The 22782-nt window shown below is 41.6% G+C and overlaps 1 protein-coding gene across 4 annotated transcripts in view; it reads left to right on the top strand.

Moving 5' to 3' along the window:
* LOC145410790 (uncharacterized) overlaps window positions 1-22782 on the top strand; it is a 37269-nt gene that overhangs the window by 7219 nt on the left and 7268 nt on the right. Inside the window, exons 3-14 of one of the 4 annotated variants that reach the window (XM_080280896.1) lie at window positions 586-744; window positions 2101-2234; window positions 3318-3535; window positions 5299-5994; window positions 7850-7998; window positions 8467-8715; window positions 10650-10928; window positions 12416-12568; window positions 12988-13128; window positions 14374-14545; window positions 16189-16490; window positions 21639-21761. In XM_080280896.1, the coding sequence (XP_080137022.1) occupies window positions 586-744; window positions 2101-2234; window positions 3318-3535; window positions 5299-5994; window positions 7850-7998; window positions 8467-8715; window positions 10650-10928; window positions 12416-12568; window positions 12988-13128; window positions 14374-14545; window positions 16189-16490; window positions 21639-21761 (2775 nt within the window). Of the gene's footprint in view, window positions 1-585; window positions 745-2100; window positions 2235-3317; window positions 3536-5298; window positions 5995-7849; window positions 7999-8466; window positions 8716-10649; window positions 10929-12415; window positions 12569-12987; window positions 13129-14373; window positions 14564-16188; window positions 16491-21632; window positions 21762-22782 lie in introns of all 4 variants that reach the window. The other 3 variants (XM_080280895.1, XM_080280897.1, XM_080280898.1) reach the window with 3 other exon arrangements.

Raw genomic sequence — 22782 nt, 5'->3', positions numbered from 1 at the left:
CATAGAATTATTCAGCAGCAGTAATTCATAAATTTTATTGGTATTGGTGGAGATATGTGCTCACCGAGTTTATGCAAAATGTAAAGAAGGATCCAGAGGTAGAAGCCTGCACGATTGTTCACTCCAAGAAAAAATAAAAACAAAATAACAGAGAGCCAAATTCAAGATTCATTGATTATCGATATGACCTGGACACATTGCATTTAAAGAACTGAAGGTCATAGGCAGAAGGAAATATAGACAGAGGAAGAGGACTGGGAGTATTAGTTAACTCATGCATGGTAGGGTTGGACAGAAAAGAAATGAGAGTTTGCTGACGGACAGGTGCTATGCACCCACCATAGTGTTGGTGGGATGCAAGCATTGAGATAGCATTGGAAGTGAGGCAAAGATGGAATAGTGCAATGAAGAAACAGGTTGAAGGGGGCCTGTAAGAGGAGGGGGTATCTTTGTTTTCCCTTTTTCCAGTAAGTATATTTGAAATTTGTCATTATGTACCATTTATTGATGTAAAAAAGTCTTATTTTATCATGTTTGGCTTGTGTCTCTGAACAGTTTTAAAAAATACCTTTATTGAATTCTCAGGTAATGCAGTTCACAAGTGTAACTGCAGACGATGCAATGGTGGCTTTACATGACTGTGATAACGATGTCAATGCTGCCATTGATTCCCTTCTTGAAGGTGATGATCAGGGCAAATGGCAAGAATCCACAAAGAAAAAGAAAAAACCTATAACAACCAAGGTAAGAGTTTGTTTGTTTGTTCATTTTTGAAGGCTCCAACATGCTTGCACGCATGGCGGGGGACAGGGCGACGTGGAGGCAATTTTTTTGTGGCCACCTCGAACGGGATTGAGGCGTCTGGCAATAGATAGATGAAATTAAAAGCAAAATGCTCATGCTATTCAAGGCACACGAGTAGGAGAGGCTTCATCACATGGTCCATTACATCCTTGAAACTATGTACTATGCCCCTTCCTTCCCACCACCACAAAGAAAATGAAATAACTGTGCATAACACCAAACATCTTGAAGACCTCATATTGTCACCATCCAAACCTTAATCCAAAAATAATGCTGTATGGTAGTGAGGCCTGGGCAGTAAAGGAAGAAGATATTTGTAGCCTCAAATATACAGAAATGACAACAGTCAGATGGACGTTTAGTGCGTTCTTAAATACGAGGCCTTGGGAGGCTAGGATTGTGACTGAAGAGTTGAGAAGAAGGATCAGACTGGAATGTATTGGTGTTGTGAAGAGGAAGGGTGGATTGAGATTGTTTGGGCATGTTGAGAGGATGGAAGACAACAATTTGGTGTGGAAGGTGAGAGGTGTGAACGTCGAGGGCTGGGTTGTGAGGGGCAGGCCAAAGAAGACCTGGAAAGAGGTCTTCATAAATTAGTATGGAAAAGGGTAGGGTTAATGATGATTATGATAATACCTAAGAGAATGGGAATAGCTGTTAGGAAGTGATTGAGATAAAAGAGATGTTAAATAACAATAGTGTGGAGGCCCATTGATCTTATCACTTGGGGAGCAGTACGCATGCTGGAAGCATTCAGGGAGATTGCTACTTTATGCTGTACCAGCATGAAGCGCGTTTTTGAGCATGAAGAGCAAGCAAGAACGCTAATTGCAAATTCCACAGTGGTGTGGTGTTATAAGGGTTTTGTGAATCATCTATACCATAATCCCATAAAGGATGGCCACAAACAAATCGCCTCCATGTCGCCCTTTTCCCTGCCATTTCAGTGCTCTACGCCCAGCTCACACCCCTCTATCATATACCTCTCTACTCCATCATGAAATGCAAAGTTGAATTTATTGACCTTGCATCTAGAGAGAAACACACTGCTCTTGTTTTATCAGGTAAAAAGTTATTAGCCTCTGAAAAATATGATGGCTGGGCTGGGCTGGGCTGCTCATTGTAATTATTATCTGCACATACACAGACAGTAAACTTCATTCTCCCGCACATAATAATTGTACTTTGTGTATTATCATTGCCTTGAATTACTTTTTAGAAAGTATAGCATATATGTTTGTGTTCAGTTTGATAGATTATTATGCATGTATTAATGTGCAGCACATACTGGTACAGAATGTGGAAACCGAGAGTAACAAGGAGAACCGTCGAGTCAACTCCCGAGAGCGCAGTGGATCTCGACCTAGGGGTGGCGGACCCCCAAGGTTTAGAGGACGAGGTGGTGGCAGTGGCCGGGGAGGCCGAGAGAGGTAAGTCATGTAACTTGTCCTCCCCTCCCCCATTGTGTTTATGCATATTCGTATATGTTATACACTTTATTATCTTGTTTTCATTTGTATTAGACAGTGTAATTATGGCCTGTGGTGTAATAAGATTAGGCATTCTAGGAGAGCAGTTAATCCAAGGTCACATAAATTGAAAAGATAAATTGGAGCTGACTGTGCTATCCTCCTCGACATACAGTTATTAGGTTTGGTTGCATCGTGTGTATTTCACATTGTAATGATTTACTGGTTATCATACCAGTTGCTATAATGCTGAAGCTTAGTATGGTGTGTGTAGGAGTAGGGTTTGTAGCATAGTGGTTACTAAATACTGTAGCTTAATCATTTGCATTGACCCTTGTTATATTTTGAGACCAAATTCACAATAGCTGTGTTTACAGGACTCCTTTCAGCATTATCTCCAGACTTTCTGTGCCGTGTATAATTGCGTGTGTCTTTATGTTTCAAATATGAATTGCTGATTAACTTTAGAATGCGGGTTGTTTGTAGAGTAGAGAGAATGAAGCGGTGGAGACCTTAATTTCCTAACTGCGATGTGCAGCCATAGCCGTTCGAAGGTGCACTGCAACATACAGCTCCTGCTGCATTTTTGTCCAAGCCCCATCTTCATTCATTCATTCATTCATTCATCACTTAATCCAGTGTTGCCCCTTAAGGAGCGTACATGCCCAGGGCTAAGCAAGTTGGTCCTGACATTTAAGATGAGAGTGACCAGCCTCACTCATCTGTGAGTGGCATTATGTGAGCAATAAACCCCAACCACTCGTTGGATATAAACCTTCATTGGCTCAATCCGACTGGAGCGCCGCAATTACCCACTAAACCACTAGGTACCATAATTTGGTTATATGGTTACCACCCAGCATTTTTACCTAAAATATGCGTTACGATGATAAGAGAACGGATTTTATTATTGCAGTAACAATGAAATAGATGATAAGAGAACGGATTTTATAATCGCAGCAACAATGAAAGCGATGATATCAAAGTATGCTATAACCAAGGGATGACTTTGACTTTAACACAGGTGTATTAATTTTGTTTCAGTGAAAATTTTGAGGGTCCAAGTCGTGGTGAAGGATCCCGGCGAGGTAGAATGACTAATGGAACGACTTCCACGCGGGGTCGGGGTGGCCGTGGCCGTGGTAGCTCCATGGGACCCAGAACATTCCAAAACAGGCAGGCTCCAGGCTTCACTGATGCAATTGACACTTGGGGACCTCTAACTGATGATAAGCCTAATCATCAAAATAACCTCAAGATTGGTAAGCTCCGTTTTATTTTTTGTGAATGCCTGTATTTCCACCCACCCTCATATTTTAACATGTTCCCACTAGACCCCTGCATCCCACATATATTCCCTACTGCCATGTCTGATGGTCTTGTGGCTTTTGAAAGTACCAGTTATCTTTTTGATCAGGTGCAGTGGCATTGGTTTGGATCCCAAAGAAGTGCATGGAGGTTCCTCAGGTATGCACAACAGTGCCAGCGGTACAGTAGTATATGCTGGTCACCTTCCCTTATTTGTTATTTGCTGTTGTCTAGCCTTGGGCTCATGTCCATTATACATTTCCATAATTAACCTAGTAATGTAGTAATGGACTTTGTATATGTGCTTACTTCCCCCCCCCCCACACACACACATACTTATATTCCAGTTACATGTCAGTTTCTACTTATCATGGATATTGGAAATTTTCACAAGGTTTTTATTGAACAAGCTGTTGCATTTCATCATGTTTAATACCATGACTATGGCTTAGATGGCAAAAGTGAGGCCTGTGGTGCAGCAATTCATATTAATGCACAAGACAGATAAAAAAAAAGAAAATAATACATGCACAAGAAAGCTAAACCTTTCTTCTTACCTATGAGCACTTCAGTGAATATCTAGATGGTCCTGCATTGTCATAGAAATAAGTGGAAACATCATTTTTGGTGTTTCTGTGTGTCACTGCACCGGTAGCTGTACATTGTCCTCAACCACCCACCACCATCTCCCACCACCCTTCACTTCACCACGACACACTAATATACGCATCACTTAGGTTTGCACTGTGGTGTATGTGTCACTTAGCACTTCAATATCATTATTTTACATACACTGTAAAACAAAATGAAAAGCCAAGAGTAAGAGCAGTGGGGATGAAACTGCCGATGAATGTATATGGAGTTCAGAAAGTGGATAGGATACAGAATAATGTGATTCGTGAAAGATGTGGAGTGAGGAAGTCTGTGGACACCAGTATCGAAGAGAGTGTACTGAGATGGTATGGTCATGTGGAGAGAATGGATGACGATAGAGTGGTGAAAAAGGTGTATTCAAATGAATTAGAAGGAGAGAGGAGGCGAGGTAGACCAAGAAGAAGGTGGGGGGATATGGTGGATGAGTGTGTGAGGAAGAGAGGTTTGGAAGTTGGTGAGGCTTAGAAAGTGACAAGAGATTAAGCTGGCTGAATGAATTTTGTGCAAAGAACTGCATGATCAGGGATTTGACACCGTATTTTAATGTGACAGTGTTCAGATTGGCTCTGTTGGATAAGTACTGTATATGTGAAGTTACAGAGTGTGGTGAAATTTTTTTGGTCCATCTGATGGAGCCAGGATTTTGTGGGCTTGAATGATGAATGAATGGAAGCTTGGCCCATTGAATTGGGCAAACTTAGGCTTTCTGGACATTGCTACTCCTCACCCTGCCCTAGGGTGGGAAAGGAGGTCCAGATGATGATAAAATAAAATAGTGTTGTTTTGAACACTAACTTCCAGAAGCAAAGTAGCCTCGTTTGTGTGAGTGATGCAGTCAGCAGGAAGCTAAAATGGCAAACTAGAAACCCCAAGCATGAGCAGATGAATACACAAAGTTCTTGGGGCAGAATACAGGGCGCAACTTTTGAAATAAAATTGTGTATTTTAAAAGGAACACTGCAGTCTCTTGGTAGGTCCTTTCAGATGGAATGTCACGGTTAAGGGGTTAATTGTTCATGCAGTAAAATATCTAGCACATGCTAATTGTTGATTAAATTTTCAGACACCTGGGATGATGATCCACCAACCAACTCTGATGACGTAGACTGGGATGGTGAGTGGACGGGGTCGCTGGAGCAGACAACTGTGTTTGGTCCCTCCAGCAGCACCACCTCTGCCACTCTGACCGCCTCCCTATCCGAGACACTGGCCGACTCCATCACGATTGGGAATTCTTCAGTTGGGTCTCCGGAATCCATGGCTCCTGTACCACCTTATGCCTCCACACCGCCACAAGCCTACCCTTCTCCAACACCTGTCACATACGCCTCTGCCACCACCCCAGTATTTTCCTCTACCCCGGCATCAACATTTTCTTCGACCACGGCCTCCACTGCCTCAATTACCCAGCCTCAAACTATGGACTTGGCTGCACTGTTACAAAAGGCAGCACCACAGAGTACACTTAGTGGGTTGGTTTCCTCTAGCCCACTTGGTAGTAGTAGTGCTAGTAATGGTGGTGGTGGGGGCAGCAGGGGAGGAGGAACCACTCTGGTCTCTCCAGCACCTGGACTGAGTGTTGGCAGCCAACATGGTATTTTAGGTGGCCTGAGCACGAATGTTGGAGAGAGTTTAAAGGCTGGTAACCTGGTTGGGGGTGTTGGTGTGTCTGCCACAGCTCCCTCCCCTCCATCATCTGCCCCTGCACCCTACTCCACTCAGACAGTTCAGCTGCCACCAACCATCTTCTCTAGCTCAGGTAAGAAGGAAATTTCATTACCTGGCAGCATTCCCTGTGTTTGTTCAATGGGAGGCCTGAATTTGGTCATAATGGGTATGCCATGTTTAAGCTTCAATACCTGGAAGTGTGTTATGCAATATCTTACAGTGTTTAAGGGCCTGCAGGTAGCTACAGAACAGTGTTTTTACTTTACTGACTGGAAAAAAAAAAAAAAAAAAAAAAAAAATGTATGCAGAGTCCAAAATGAAATTCAGAGTACAGGTATTGCATGTATGGTTACCATCCGGCATTGTAAATGGTTTCCTGGGTTACAGGAAACCGTAAGGGTGTGGCCACACTTGCTTGAAACATGTGATCGATGAGATGAAACGAAACACCAGGTTAGAGCTGCTGTAATATTCAAGTCTGAACATTGGATTGACCCCTGAGCCTATCACATATTCGGTGGCAAGTGTGTCTGGGTCTTTAGGTTTGTTACTCACCGTAGAGTCGCCTGAAATGGAAAGAAGAGTAATAAAAGTTAGTTAGAAGAAGGAAAAGGAGAAGTAGGAAGAGTAGAGGGCAGACAGAGAGATGAAATGAAAAAGGGGAAGGAAGAAGTAGGCAGCACTATGTGTAGTGAGTGGGTGAAGGTCACCACCACCTGCCACTTCTTGTAAGTGATGTATGGTTACAAACTTGACAACTTAGCCTCTCTGTCATTCTGTTTTATGCAGAGAGCTTAAGTCAAAACAGATTTTCACATTACAAGTTTCCATAAATATTTCAGATTTTTGCATGATACTGTACCGGTATATGTCACTGTGAGTGTGAGAGAAGAAATACCACCCACATTTTTCCTGCTTGGTGTGAAGATAACTATAAAGGTGGATATGGCTCTGCTGATAATCCTACTACCAGTGAATTGACCTGGGATAAGAACTATGTTTGAGGAAGTAAAGAATTTTGCTATGTGTTGAAAGAATCAGAGAACTAAAGATTGACCTGTAGGGTGTGTGTATGAGTTGGGACGAGGGGAGACTTTGGATATAGTGGAGGAATGGCAGAGAGTTATATCAATGCAGATGTGAAGTGGAGGGATGGCAGTGTGATGGCAGAGAACAGTGACATGGAGAAGGTTTATTTGTGGCCTGCCGCTCTGGTATTAACTTGTTAATTCTGATTGACATTATTTTTATCATGTTGTGGATGCCACCAGATGATTTTTATTGAACTTAGGAAAGATATTTCATACTGAAGGATTCTACTGAGTTTGTGTTAATTCCTAGAGTTCAAAAAGTCTCTCCTAAGCTGAATAAAATTGTTAGATGATGGAAAAAAGAAAGCGAAAAAGATGGCCCTGAGCTCAGGGTATTGTGTTTTCTGGCTATATGTAGATAGATAGGTAAATAGAAGCTGTAATATGCAAATTTGGAGTCATGGATGCCAAAGTAAGATGTAGAACTTTAGGGGACGAAGTGTGAATGGGGAACTACTGTTTTTAGTTGTTGGGAGCAAGAAGGTACTGCAGTACAGTACCAGTACAAGAAAAAAAATATATAAAATGATAAAGTTGGAAAAAGTGCAGAAACAAGAGAGAGTTTCGGAGTTCTTTACCCATTACTTTATTCCACATTGTAATTACAAAATGTTTGTAGCTGATGGAATGTACTAATGGGTATAAAACTGAATCTTCTCCCATATGAAATGCTCTTGTATTTGTGTCCCCCTCCCCCCCTTTTTTTTCATCACTGCAGTTAAAAAAAAAAAAAAAAAAAAAAAAAAAAAAAGTACTTGAAGAAAATGCATGGCAGAATACATTTCAAAATTCTGACTTCACTTGGACTCATCAAGTAACCAGTAAAATGAACATCTAGCCATATTTTCCCCTCAGGGCTTCACAGTGTGGTTACAAGTAGTCTGGCCAGCAGTATAAGCAACAGCAACAGTGTCTTGAGCAAGAGTGTTAGCTTGTCAACAGTCACCTCCAGTCTCCCTTCTCGACCCAAAACACAGAGACCTCGGATACCCCAGACTTCTAAGGTTGGTTATCAGCTAAGTGCAAAGCAAAGCAATAGGATATGGCATGCTGTGTGTTTGTGTGCGCACGTGCATGAGTACCCTCCCCCCACAGATAGTATTCTGTACATATTTGCCAAACTACATTCCTAAGATGCCTTGGCATTTCAATCCCATCAGTACCTTTTTTTTTATGCCTTTATGTAATCATTATATAACATGCAACCATTCATATGTCGTGTTAACATGATTTTTAAAAATAATTAAAACTGTATCATTTATGCACACCATTCCACCATAGGCCTGTCTCATCCACCTTTCCCCCCCTCCACCCTACCCATCTCAGTTATTTATGGGAAATATGTTGATAATGATGGTGATGCTGTCTTATATTAATCTTTCATAGTTGTTAGAGCAGGGAAATACAGCTTCAGAGTTTGGATCTTAGTTAATTTTGAAGTTCAGTTAAGATATAATCTCCTGTTTTTACAGATTCCATTGTCTGCGGTTGAAATGCCAGAAGATGCAATGGCCGCCCTAGATGTTCAGTTCAGTGGTCTTGAATTTGGAACAGAGACGTTTGACTTCACAGCTGATGTGAAAACCAGCTCTGCCAGTAGTGGCCTTGTGAGCACTACCCCAGTCCCTGTTAACACCAGAGACCCGGCATCATCCACACCACCTGCTACCAAAGATCTCACTTCTGCATCCCTGTCATCTCCTCTCCCACCAAGTCAAAAGGTATATGCTTTAGCATACACTTGTTAAATTATTGGGAAGTGAAAAGGAATAAATTGAAACCTCCTTATGAAAATTTCAAACGTTAGGACAGAGCCCACAGTTAACAGAAACTCAAAAGCAGGTGAATGGATGATCCATTTTATTGAAAAGGTTTGAATCAAACTTTTTTAATGGGCTTGTAGTCAAGCTAATGATACAAAGTAATCTTGCTATGCTCCAAGAGTGCCACTAGCTAAGCATTAGTTTTTGGAAATGATTTATGCATAAGAATGGTTAGTGTCTAAGTGAATGGTTCACGATCAGTACGGGTGTGCCACAAGGTTGTGTGATATCCCCATGTTTGTTCAATATATATAAGGATGGGGTGATGAGAGAAGTAAAGACTTGAGTAATGGAGAGAGAAATGGCATTGGTAATGAATGGTGATGGATGGAATATCTCATATTTGTTTTATGCTGATGATGCAGTACTACTTGCAAATACCAAACAAGAACTTGGTAGACTAGTGCAGAGTATTGCTGATGTTTGTGAGTGTCGTGCCTTGAGAGTAAATGTAGAAATGAGTAAAGTGATGGTTCTTGAGAGAGAAGGTGACTCCTGGTGTGATGTTACAGTGAACGGAGAAAGACTGGATTTGGTGAGAGAGTTCAGATATCTTGGTACAGTGATAGAAACAAGAGGAAATTGTGCAAAAGAAGTGGAAAGGAGAGTGACACAAGGAAGGAAAGTAGCTGGTGCATTGAAGGCCTTGATAGTATATCTGAGTGAATTTGAAGGAGGAAGGAGGTGAGGTACGCCAAGAAGAAGGTGGAAAGAAATGGTGGATGTGTGTGTGAGGAAGAGAGGTTTGGACGTCGGTTAGGCTAGGGGACTGACAAAAGCTGGCTGGGTGAATGTTGTGAGAAGAAGCACATGATCAGGATTTGACACCCCTTTTTAACATGACAGCGTCCGGATTGACTCTATCGGTTACACGTATGTGAAACTACAGAATGTGGTGATTGTTTTTGGAGTATCAGATAGAGCCAGGATTTTGGGGACTTGAATGGTGAGTGGATGGAAGCATGGCCCATTGGATTGGGCAAATTTGGGCTGTTTGGACATTGCTTCTCCTCACCCTGCCCTAAGGTGGGAAAGGAAGTCCGGATAATGATGATTTAAATGAAGTAAAGTGTGTCATTTGGTTTGCAGATTTGCATGATAATGAGGTTTAGACTGATCTGTAACAGTTTAAAGTGCAGGTGCAAAACTAACCATTATTTGTTTACATTAATGTACTCTGTTTTGTAATGAAATATTTGGTGCAAAGAGTTATTGTTGTGCTACCGTAGTCTGTCTCATTGAGCAGACCCACCAACCACAGGCAAGCAGCTACCCCTGTGGGGCTGTCCAATACAATGATTCAGTGTTTCTTTGTGGCTGGCAGCGCTTTGTCACAGCGAGATAAGGGGATTAGTGTGAAGGTTTGGTTCCTGGGTGGATGCTGCATTTGCATCTCCACCCAGTTACTGGGCACAATAATATGTTCCACCTCACCTTATTGTTTGGCTGTCTAGTTACTGCCTGGTGTTGTAAATAGTTTCCTGAGTTAGGAAACCATTTGTCATGTCCTGAAGTAGAATGAAGAGTAATGAATAGTGATAGGAAAGATGCGAGAAATAGGAAGAGAGGAGGACAGACACAGAAAAAGAATGACAGATATGGTGGAAGAAGTAGATAACACTGCATCAGGTGAGTTGATGATGAGCACCCCCACCTACTACCAGGCACAAACAGTACCTTTGAATACTCTATTCTTTACTCATTTGCTGTCTTTAACCCAGAATTTTAAATTAAATCTTACTCTAATTCTCTAACAACCAGCATGTGATTGTAATTCAATTTTTTTGGTGTGTATGTGTGTACCTAACAATTTAGTGATCTAACTCTTGCAGCTTGGACCTGAGCCCATTCCATTCCCCACATCACAAACAAGCGAACGAAAGCCCTCTGGTGGGGCCTTTGTTAGTGGAGGGCAGCGTAGCAGTGCCGGCAGCAGTGCCACCCCCCAGGGCCTGTCTGACTTGGCAAAGAGCGAGCCTGGTAGTGGCACAAGTGGCTTAGGAAGTTTGGTTGGATCTGGTGGCCCAACTTACCAGTCATATACCAGCTCCAAGCCCTCCTCCTCCTTCCCATCCCCACCCTCTGCTCCCTACTCACAGACGCCCTCACAGGTAACACTCCAGCTGCCTTTCACCTTTACTAACAAGAATCTAAATATGTTCCTGGTACATGGTGTAGCATATATCTTTAGCAGTTGTGTATGGTACAAACAGTGAAATGGTAAGTCCACCTCAAACACCATGATAGTATGAATGTTGATAATCTGAAAGTAATATCTCTTTTGTTAAAAATTTAGTGTGTATGTTGTGGAGGTATTTTGAGTAGTGTTGGGAAAATGTTCATTTTTGTTTCTTTGTGATTTATGTGTGCATGAATGTGTGATAGAGAGAGAGAGAGAGAGAGAGAGATGAATGGGAATCCTGTGCTGAAGCAATAAATTATATACCTCTCATGTTTCTGTGATCCTTAAAGTACAGCACTTCATCCAAGTGATTTATATTTGTGGTTATTGTGTACAGTCTCCTGTTTTTGTTCTTAAAGCTTTGTTTTGTATTGCTTGAAGAGTTTCCGTAGTTGTGAGCTTGCACTCACTAGCTTTACTCTGCTGGTAGGTTGAATTAACTGTTAGATGTTTCACTGTTGTCCAGAAATCACATACTCTTTACCAGTGATATTTACCAGACCCAAACTAGACCCAGTTACCATTTATACATAGAGGGTCCGTTAGGTTACAGGTAAGGTAAAACCTTGTGTAAGTCATTTGGTAACTGATTGCAGTGTCCAACCAACGAGAAAGTATTGTCTTGAAACATTTCATTCGTTTGGTCAGGCACTGAAAATGTCACGAAGCCTCATTTTCAGTGCTATGGAAGGGTTCAGAATGATCGTATATAAATGAGATGCAGTGGTATTAGAGGTTGAGTACGAAATAATGCTGATTTTGTGTGTATGGTGTCGGAGAGCATGTAGAGATTGTCAAGTAGGTAAGGATTGATCTTGCTGGAGAGTCTCTTGAGTGTGTGGAAGTGTTTTGTTATTTGGAAGGACAGTATGTGCTGGAGGTGGGGGGGGGGGGCTTGAGCTAGCTCTGTGGCTAGGGTAAGGAGTGGTTGGAGGAAATCCAGAGAGCTGTTGCCTCTTCTGACGTGGGAAGGGCTCTCCTTCTGTTCTAAGGGGTTTTTTGTATGTGGTATGTATTATAGGTGTAATGCTGTGTGGCAGTGAGACCTGGGCTGTAAAGGAAGAGGATATTCATAGACAATCATGCAGAAATGACAGTTATTAGATGGATGTTTAGTGCATCCTTGAATGCAAGGCCTGGGGTGGCTAGATTTATGATTGAAGAGTTGGGAGTTCATAGTGTGACCTCAGGGATGAGGGACTGAATAGGGAGGCTGCCGGATGTCGAGCAACATGGAGAACTGCCATTAGGTGACCAAGACTGATGCATGCAAACATTTTGGAGCCTGTATAAACAAAGTGAAACTGTCATACAGTATCTGCAGTACATTCTGTTTCCGTCCATCATATATTTTTCTGTTTGTAGGTGATGTGGTATGTACTCCTGTTTTATTATTAGCCTACGGTTTTTCTCCAGAGCTCATTTGGCAGCAGCAGCCAACAAGGTGGAAGCAGTGGGAGTAGCAGCAGCACCAGTGGGTTCAGTAGCAGCAGTACTGGAGCTGGTGGTGGCACTACCACTACCACAAACCAGGCACCAGCTGGCTATGGACCGTCATTCTCTGCTCAGGTATACCATTTAGTCACCAGCATACCTGGATTAATATCTGATGGTCCAGACTTTATTGTGCTTGACCATTCGGCATGGAATCAGACAGACTTTAAAAGAGCTCCACATTTTAGTCTTGTATCCACATTATCTTTGATATCTGAAAGTGGCAGAGCCTTGTTAATGGTTTTGACTGCTTTTGCGTTAATTCCTATACTTTACCCTCTGCTGCTGGGTCAAGTTAATTTGAGGAGTAATTTTCCAGGGGGTGGTGAGGGGAATGGAAAAGTATCTTAGGATGCGGGAAGTACGGTACAGTACAGTATTTTAGTCTTCAAGATTATCACTACTGTAATGTGATACAAGTATCTTGGTACATTTTCTTGTACTTTAAAGAGCACGGTGTGTATTGTACTTTATCTCTACTGTTTATTTTGTAGGCCACGGGTGCTGGAAGCAGCAGTAGTCAGTACCAGAACAGCTATGTAAATGCCTCTAGTCACTCACCACTGGTCTCCATCTCTACTCCAAAGCCCCTTGCAGGCCTGTCCACAGCTCCTGCTGTAAAGGACACGACACAGGTACCTGTTTCTAATATTCATGGTATATCTTACATGGATGATCATCAGGCTAAGAATGATTGAATTGAGAAGTACTTAAGTACCTTGCGCTAAACACCTCTTTTGCATCACTGAAAAGGCTTCTCTGTTCAGCTTTTTATATTTGGTATTGCACTGTTATATGGTGCAGGTATTGAGACAAATATCAGTTTTTATTTATAGCTAATAAGATTTGCATAGAAAAGAATTATAGTGTCTGATTTCATACTGAAGATGTTTAAAATGTAAATTACAATGTTGTTTTTTATTGTTTTGGAGAACTTTGAGATATTTTCAGCCTCTTTGAATGTGAATTGGATGTCGTTGACCATTGTCAGATTTGCCCAGGTTATTAATTGCTGTGATGTCTGGTGGTATAGTGGTATGCAGTGCGTTTACGTCAAGTGGAAACCCATAACAAGATGATTTATTGTAAATCAGTGTTGAATTGACATTGGTTCGATGGATATACTTTGGTGATTAGGAGCCACTTACCTATCTGTCTCATACAGCATTGTGATTGTAGCCGGGCCCCAAATCCCTACGTTTCTGATGGTGTATAAAAAAGAATTGGACGATGTTGGTAACTGGAAATAGCTTAAGTTATGGACTGCAGATACTGTGTTTTTAGAATGTCAGCAGATATTGGCAAAGCTTTTTGGTTTTGTGGTTTAACACCAAATACAGTAGCCTTTTTTTGTGTGTGTGGTTGTGAAAAGTTAATTTTAAATGTTATGTGGTTTAACACCAAATACAGTAGCTTTTTTTTGTGTGTGTGGTTGTGAAATGTTAATTTTAAATGTTATATATATATATATCTATATTTTTTTTTTTTTGTGCATTCACACCTTATATTTCTACAGGAGTATTGTCCTATTTTGTTTGTTTGTTTGTTACACTAACATATTTTCTGCATAATAAACTTGTCTGTTGTAGCCTGCAGAAATACTGAAAATGATTTGGTGCCCCAACCTTCATTGGGTAGTAAGTTGGTGTTGATGAAGGTCATGTGTAGTTGTCTGTATTTACTACCTAGTTCCCAATTTTGTCCATTATTTCTGTACCATATTTCATAATTCTGGACAGCCGACATCAACAAGATGCTCTGCATATTCTTTTACTTTATTGTGAACAGGCATCTCTTTTTCAAAGTTTTGGAGAGCTGACATCAACAGAAGGTTCTGTGGATGTCGAGTACTGTATTGTGAATAGGCCTCTCTATTTCAGAATTTTGGAGAGCAGACATCAACTGGAGGCTCTGCATATTCTAGTACTTTATCAACAAGTGCTCCAGTAAGCAGTAACAGCACCAGCAACAACAGCACTGGGCCCACTGTACTACCGGCATCTCTGAATTCTGCCACCACCCACCCAGTTCAACCTACAAAGCCTGTCCCAGGTTTGCAGCTCAGTAGTGGTAACTATACAGCTCCTATACAGGAAGTCCTCATTATAAATAACTTTATATGCAATCTCTCTCTCTCTCTCTCTCTCTCTATTTTAACTTGGCCAAAGTTTCTATCCTTCCATATTTAATGCAGAACTAGCAGCAGATTAACACTAGCCTGGTACTAGTAAAAAAAAATGCTTCATAAAGGCTATGGAGCTAAAACATTATGTAATTCAGTCATTGAGCCTTTTGTAGCCCATACCATCCCGGGATTTTTGCAATTTTATACCCACCCAATCCCGGGACCAAAAACGGAAAAAATTTTTATTGCATAAAAGAATCCAAAAGGACATATAAATCAAGGAAAAGCAAAAAAAAAGTACTCCTTATAGGAGAAATAAGACCAGGATGACCGTCCGTCATGTTTTTAGCCCAGTTTCCCAAACTGTGAGCAATGTTTTCCCACCCAGCTGGGCTGGATGAGAGAGAATGGGGGAATCCTTGTTCTCAATATCCTTCTCCACTACAGTTATGTCAGTTTTTGTGCAGCTAAAGCAATAATAAAACTTGATTTGGTTGCAAGTAAGGTAATACAGTGCAACCTCCCAAGTCTGAACGCCAATTTTCAGACCTGCCCTTTCCAAAATATTTTTTCATGCTGTGTGGAAATGTTGATATCATCTCTCCTGACAGAATCAGTGAAAGTATCATTTCTTTGTGGATAAGTATTACAACAGATGATGTAAAACTGCAGTGTTTTCGGGATAGCATGGGGAGGTTGTCAGACGTGAAAGGATTGATCTTGCTGGTGAGTCTCGAGTGTGGAAAAGTTTTGTTACTTGGGAGACATGCTATGTGCTGGAGGCAGGGCTGGAGCTAGCTCTGTAACTGGAGTGATGAGTGGTTGGGGGATGTTCAGGAATCTGTTGCCTCTCCTGACATTGAGAGGGCTCTCTCTCTATGCTAAGGGATCTTTGTATGCATCATGTGTAAGAGTATAAAATTGTATGGTAGTGAGACCTGGGCAGTAAATGAAGAGGATATTTGCAGGCCCAAATGAGCAGAAATGACAGTTATCAGGTGGATGTGCATTGTCTCCTTGAATATGAGGAGGGGGGGGGTAATTTTTTGATGGAAGTTAAGAGGAAGGATGGGACTGGAGTGTATTTGTGTTGTGATGAGGAGAGATAGATTGAGATGGTTTGGCCATGTGGAGAGGATGGGGGATGACAGTTGGGTGCAGAAAGGGGGGGAAGCATAAACATTGGGGGTAGGGTTGTGAGAGGCAGACCGAAAAATACCTGGAACGAGGTCATAGAGTGTGACCCCAGGGATAGGGACTGAGTAGGGAGGCTGCCAGAGATTGAGCAGCATGGAGAGCCACTATCAGGTGGCCAAGGTCGACACCTGCAAGCATGTTGGAGCCTTTATAAACGAATGAATGATACTTCATAGTATGTACTCCTCATGGTACAGTAGGCTGTTTTTGACATGATTTCTCATAGCTATCATTATATTTCTACTTTCCAAAACATTCCATTTTCTATAAAGCCTTTGGAGCCAAGCATTTTGGATTTTAGGGTTTGTATTGTAATGAAGCTTAAGATGTGATTACAGGCAAGGTTATGATGAAGCTTGTTATGTTGTTGCAGGTAAAGTGATGAGTGGTCTAGGAGGCTCAGTACCACCAGGGGTACACCAACACCAACCACCACACTTGCACCAGCATCAGCAGGCTCAGCAACACCAACCCCAGCAACCTCAGCAACACCAGCAGCAGCAACAGCACCAGCAACAACAGGCTCAACAGATGATGGCACAGCATTCCCAGTATGTGTCCCCCCCGGCGGCAGCACTTCAGGGAGCACTGCCACCTGCCTTCTACACTGGACTTCAGCAGCCCATGTACTCCTTAGAGGACTTCCAGCTCCTCCAGCAGAGGATGCCTCACATGGTACCCCCCTCTCGTATAGTAAGATCCCTTTATTCCGCCCTCCCAGTATTCTGCCGTTCTTTTATGTCTTTAGTTCCCACTTGCTATCTCAGATACTTTTAACCCCTTCACTCCAGTGACATATTTTTCACTTTGTTTTCTGATTCCATATGATTTTGTTCACTGAATAAGTGACTTTTCAAACTGGAGGAGTAGATACAGTGTTCATTAACTCCTTTGTTTCAAGACATCTCCCCTAAGTTGAATAAAGTCATTCACTGGTTGCAAGAATGATAATGGTTTGGGTAGATGGTGATATTCACCATCCACTCACTGATTGGAATACATTGAATGACCTGGGCCCTGTAAAAGTTGTACATCCATGGAGTGACTGGAGTTTCTCACAATGTCAGTAGGGGTGAATGAGATTGGTCACCCTCGCCTTAAATGTAGGGACTGAGTAGCCTAGCTCCAGGCCCCCGTGCTTCTAATACAAAATCCAGGCCTAAATTTATTTGTTTATTTTTTTTAAATTGTATGTTCTTTGATAAATTAGGTAGTTTATAAAGACTTTTAGGAATACAAATAGTTAGGGGTGCCCACCATTCACTACATCATTGTCCCATAGTGCACCCTTTAGCTGTCTTTGCATAACTCCACTGAGTGACTAGCTTTTTAATATTAACCATGCATAACTCCACTGAGTGACTAGCTTTTTAATATTAACCATGCATAACTCCACTGAGTGACTAGCTTTTTAATATTAACCATGCATAACTCCACTGAGTGACTAGCTTTTTAATATTAACCATGCATTTACAACATTGGCTAGTAATCATATAACCAAATGAAACATAGTGATTAAGTAGGTTAAAGCACTCCAGCTGGATGGAGCCAGATGGGTTTATATTTGAAGGATGGTTGTAGTTTATTGCTTACATAATCTCACCCAACGGGGTGAGACTGGTCATCCTCATCTTAAATGTTGGAACTGAGCAGTGTAGCCCCAGACTCCTACATTCCTGGCAGAGGATTAGATAGTGGAGTAATGGGATATACGTAACTGGTAATGAGTTGGTAATTGTACTAAGGACTGCGCACACGTGTGTAAAAATTACTGAAGGTACCTGTGTGTGTGTGTTTTTTAACCTCTGCCAAGGAGGTTATGTTTTACCCTGCATTGATTTGTTTGTGGGTCTGATTGTCTGTCTGTGTCTGTTAGCAGGCTTACTCAAAAAGGTCTATCTATCTGTCTATTGCCAGATGCCTCAACCCCGCATGGGGTATGAATGGAATTTTATGAAATTTTGTGGAAGGGTGGGCCATGGGCCAAGGAACAAATGATTATATTTTGGGCTGGATCCGGAGTATCCTGCACAGTATCCCTCAGTGAGTTTAAATGAAATTGTGTGGAAAGATGGGCCATGGACCAAGAAGGAATTGATTAAATTTGGGGGCGGGTCTGGATCCAGATCCTGTATCCATGGATCTGTTTGCGGGATTACTCAAAAAGTTAAGAACGGATTTTGATGAAATTTTGTGGAAGAGTGGGCCATGGGCTAAGGAAGAAATGATTAAATTTAGGGGCAGATCCTGATCCAGATCCAGAGTATCCCGCACAATATTTCCAAAAGTTCTCAGTGAATATCAACAAAGTTTTGTGGAAAGATGAGGTATGAACCAAGAAAGTATTTATTTAATTTTGGGGCGGATCCAGATCTGGATCCTATATCTTCAGATCTGGATTTGGATCTTTCTTAATGGGAATGACATTGGTGGAGATATGCACTGTCTGAGCGCTTTCTAGTAAATACCTGTATATATATTTTTAAGTGAAGTGACATTCAAGAGGATAAAGAGGTATACTGCACAAAATAACTGCTGAGGAAGCTGCAATATGAAGCCCTCTGTGCCACATAAAATACCAGTCCATGACAGGTTTCAGCTTCTTTTGTGAAGTTGTCAATATTATAGATTAGTTGAGTAAACTGTACAAAGTGACCCAATATAAGGTGCAAAATCTACAGTAATGGTATCAGTCCAGCTAATTATCAGATGCATAGCTAAGGTATAGCTTAATAAAGTGCTGTAATAAAATATGATAAGACTGTTCATCCAGGAACCAGAACTAGATCGGTCATGATTGTTCCTTGTCATTAATAATTACATGGAGGATGGGGTGAACTTCAGTAAAGGACCACCCTTGAGTTTGATCAGTTCAGTTTCTCCATCAGGGGTGTTTTGATGAGTTATAGCCAGTTTTGTGTCGTGCTCAGTGTCTAGTGGTGATTTAAATCTTTTGTATAATATATTTTGTCAATGTGTATATATATGGATGGTGTGATGAGAGAAGTAAATATACGTGTATTGGAGAAAAACATGCTGTTGGTAATGAATGGTGAATGTGATGGATAGAATATCTCAAATTTGTTGCATGCTGTTGATGCAGTACTACTTGCAAATACTGGACAAGAGCTTGGTAGACTAGTGCAGAGTTTTGTGAATCTATATGAGTGTTGTGCCTTGAGAATAATTGTAGAAAAGAATAAAGTGATGGTTATTGAGAGAGAAGGTGACTCCTAGTGTGATGTTACAGTGAATGGAGAGAGACTGGAATGGGTGAGAGAGTTCAGATATCTGGGTACAGTGATGGAAGAGAGGGGAAGATGCACAAAAGAAGTGGAAAGTAGAGTGACAAGGAAGGAAAGTAGCTGGTGCTGTGAAAGCCTTGATAAGTAACAGAGGCTTGAGTGTTGCAGCTGTGCGAGGCTTACATGAAGGAGTGTTAGTGCCAGCTTTAATATACACTTGTGAGACCATGGTGTGGCATGAAAATGAAAAGTCAAGAGTAACAGCAGTGGAGGTGGGACTGCTAAGGAATGTATGTGGAGTATGGAGAGTGGATAGGATACAGAATAATGTGAGACGTGAAGTATGCAGAGTGAGGAAATCTGTGGACACCAAAATCGACGAGAGTGTACTGAGATGGTTTGGTCTTATGGAGAGACTGGATGACAGTAGAGTGGTGAAAAAGGTATATCTGAGTGAATTTGATGGAGGAAGTAGGCGAGGTAGGCGAAAGAGAAGATGGAGGAATGTGGTGGATGAGTGTGTGAGGAAGAGAGGTATGGAGGTTGGTAAGGCTAAGGGACTTACAAGAGACCGAGCTGGGTGGACTAATTTTGTGTGGAGAAGCGCATCAGAAGGGATATGGCAGCCCTTTTTAATGTGACAGCATTCGGATTGACTCTTATCAGATAGGTGTGTGTGAAGCTACAAGATTTGGTAAAAAATTTTTGGCCTATCTGATGGAGCCAGGATTTTGAGGACTTGAATGATGAGTGAATATGGAAGCATGGTCATTTGAATTGGGCAAACTTTGTCTCTCTGGACGTTGCTACTCCTCATCCTGCCCTAGGGTTGGAGAGGAGGTCCGGATGATGATGATGGTGATTTTTTTTTTTTTTTACAGGTCTCTATACTATTTACATCTTTTGTGTAGTATTAATAATGGGCAAAAGTAGGTAGGTAAACTTTACAGGAGTATGGTACTCTGTATACATCAAAGTCACTTTTACGGCACTTACATTGAGAAGTCTTGACTGGCAGTTAAATTTATTACCTCTTGTTTTGTTTCGTTTTTGAAGACTCCAACATGCATGCATGCATCAGCTATGGTCACCTAATGGCAGCTTGCCACGCTGCTCAAAATTCTGGCAGCTTTCCTATTTAGTTCCTTATCCCTCAGGTCACAATCATTGACCTCGTCCCAGGTCTTTTTCGATCTGCCTCTTGCAGCCCTACCCCTAGGATTAACACTTCTCACTTTCTGCACCCAATTATCATCCCCCATCCTCTCCACATGCCCTAACCATCTCATTCTACCCCGCTTCACAACAAAAGTACACTCCAGTTCCATCCTACCTCTCAACTCTTCCATATTAAACCTAACCCCCCTAGGCCTAGCACTCAGGGATGCATTGCACACCCACATAATAATTGCCATTTCTGTTTGTTTGAGCCTGCAAATATCCTCTTCCTTTACTGCTCAGCTCTTACTACAAACAGCATACAAAGATCCCTTAGCACCTCCCACCAGCCCTCCTGACCATGAAATAGTCTATCTGGGTGCTGTTTCCCCCTGACTCGTATGTAAACAACCTACTCTCTCTTTCCCTAACGTGTGTTGCACACAATCTAGTTTATTGCTTCCCCAAACTTGAGTATCCTTTCCCCTTCCTAATTTCTCGTACCATATGCACATCCCCAGTGTACTCCATATCCTTGAGCTGCATCACCTACATGACCATTTAAGTTCCCTCCCAAAACTTCGATCTAATCCTCCCCCATATCACTTACTACCTGTATTCAGTCATTTAAGAATTTGTCTGTCTCCATCTCAACCAAGCCTGCCTGTGGTGCAAAAAAATATGTAAATAAAAAATAAAGAGCAAAATAATGGATGTAGGTTCCCCTGCTTTGCACTTACCTAAGGCAGTTGTAACTGGTGCCAAACCTTTGTTTTGCCTTTTACTCCCCGAATCACTGCAGAGTTTTGGGGAATGAGGGGCATATTGGAATTTTCTTCTTCTTTGATTCATTTATACAAAGGGACTGAAAAGTGTTGCTCTGGATGTCTTTACATATTGTGAACTTGGGGATAGCATTTAGTTAATGAAATAAAGATTTCGAGCATGTTATATAGTAGTGATTTGGATGTTTAATGGAATTCTTTGTTAAGATTTTGATTAGTTTCTATCTATCTATCTATATACCAAGGCTGCTTCCCCCAAGGAAAGTTAGTTTCTGAATACAAGTAATTGTAGCACTGAATAATCAAGATCACTGATAACTTACTAAAGCTGTTCATAACTTTGTATTTGACAAAATATTACCATCTTCGGTGAGAAGACATGCTAATGGTTGCATGGTCCGTACGGTAGTCTGTACGAGTAACATACAGTATTTCCAGACCTACCACTGCCAGCCCAGATAGAGATGTAATAAAAGCCATAGCAGTTCCTTAAAGTGTGATGAAGGTGTGTGATGTTGATATACCCTCAGTTTGATCTGGAATTATTACATGATTGAAGATGAAATATGTATGTGGGTTTATGCATTGCTGATGCAAATATTAAATATTAACCAAGTTCTTTTTCTTAGCAACAGGCACCGACTAGTTTAGCAACTGGAAGAGATGGAAGTATGACATCTGCAGCTTACTCTGTGGCTGATGCAAAGTTCCGTACTGACCAGAATTCTTCGCCAGTCCCTTCCACAATGAATCAACAGGTTGGTTGTTTTAGATGGTCATTTTTATTTATTTGCTGCCAGTTACCATAATGTATCACATACAAAGGTTCCAACATGCTTGCATGCGTCGGCCTTGGTCACCTAATGGTAGCTATTCATGCTGCTCAATCTCTGGCAGTCTCCGTATTTATAAAAGCTGAAAATATCATCTTAATCGTCTGGACCAACTGCCTAGCCCCGGGCTCCTACGCTCCTCATGGGGCAATGTAGGATTGGATGATGGATGGATGCAAATATAATCCTGGCAGTATGCAGAAAAGGATTGTAGTGGCCAGATATGATTTCAGATGGGGGGAGCTGGGGGTTTTGAGAAATGTGTTTGATATGTAGACAGGATAGAAAATAATGTGATTCATGAAAGGTAGCTAGGGATGTTTGTGGACTGAAGAGAGAGTGCTTAGATGGTATAGGCATACGGAGAGAATGCGTATCAGTAGAGTGGTGAAAAGGGTATGTCTGTGAGTTTGAAGATAGTGTCATCTGTCACTTGTGTGCTGATGATCACAAATGATGGATATGAAGGAGCTGATGAAATACCTGATGGCTCAAGGGACTAATGAAATATATGATGGCTGATATGATCAAATACCTGGTGGCAGGAAACACTGAGCCACAAGCATATGAAATCAAAGCCCAGTTTGAAACTTAACATGGTTACAATTCTGTGTATCTAACAATCTATTGCCAGATGCCTGGATCCCCTGAGGGGTGGCCACAAACAAACTGCCTCCAAGTTGCCCGGTCCTCCGCCAATTCACTGCCCTGCTCCCAGCTCACACCCACTCTCATATACCTCTCTACTTCATCCCTCCATCTCATCCTTGGCCTCCCCTTCCTCTCCCCCCCTCTGCCTCATTTACACACACTCTCCTCATTGGTCTTTTGCTCTGCATCCTCTCCACATGACCAAACCACCTCATTGTATTTCTCATGACTTTTTCTATCACATCCACATCCACACTACAAAGTTTCTTCATTAGTCTGTCTGTCTCTTCATGTA

This window comes from Coenobita brevimanus, chromosome 86, assembly GCF_032717465.1.
Source record: "Coenobita brevimanus isolate Jiangsu-jjx chromosome 86, ASM3271746v2, whole genome shotgun sequence".
Classification (NCBI taxonomy): domain Eukaryota; kingdom Metazoa; phylum Arthropoda; class Malacostraca; order Decapoda; family Coenobitidae; genus Coenobita; species Coenobita brevimanus.
This window is presented reverse-complemented; position numbering and strand designations above follow the sequence as displayed.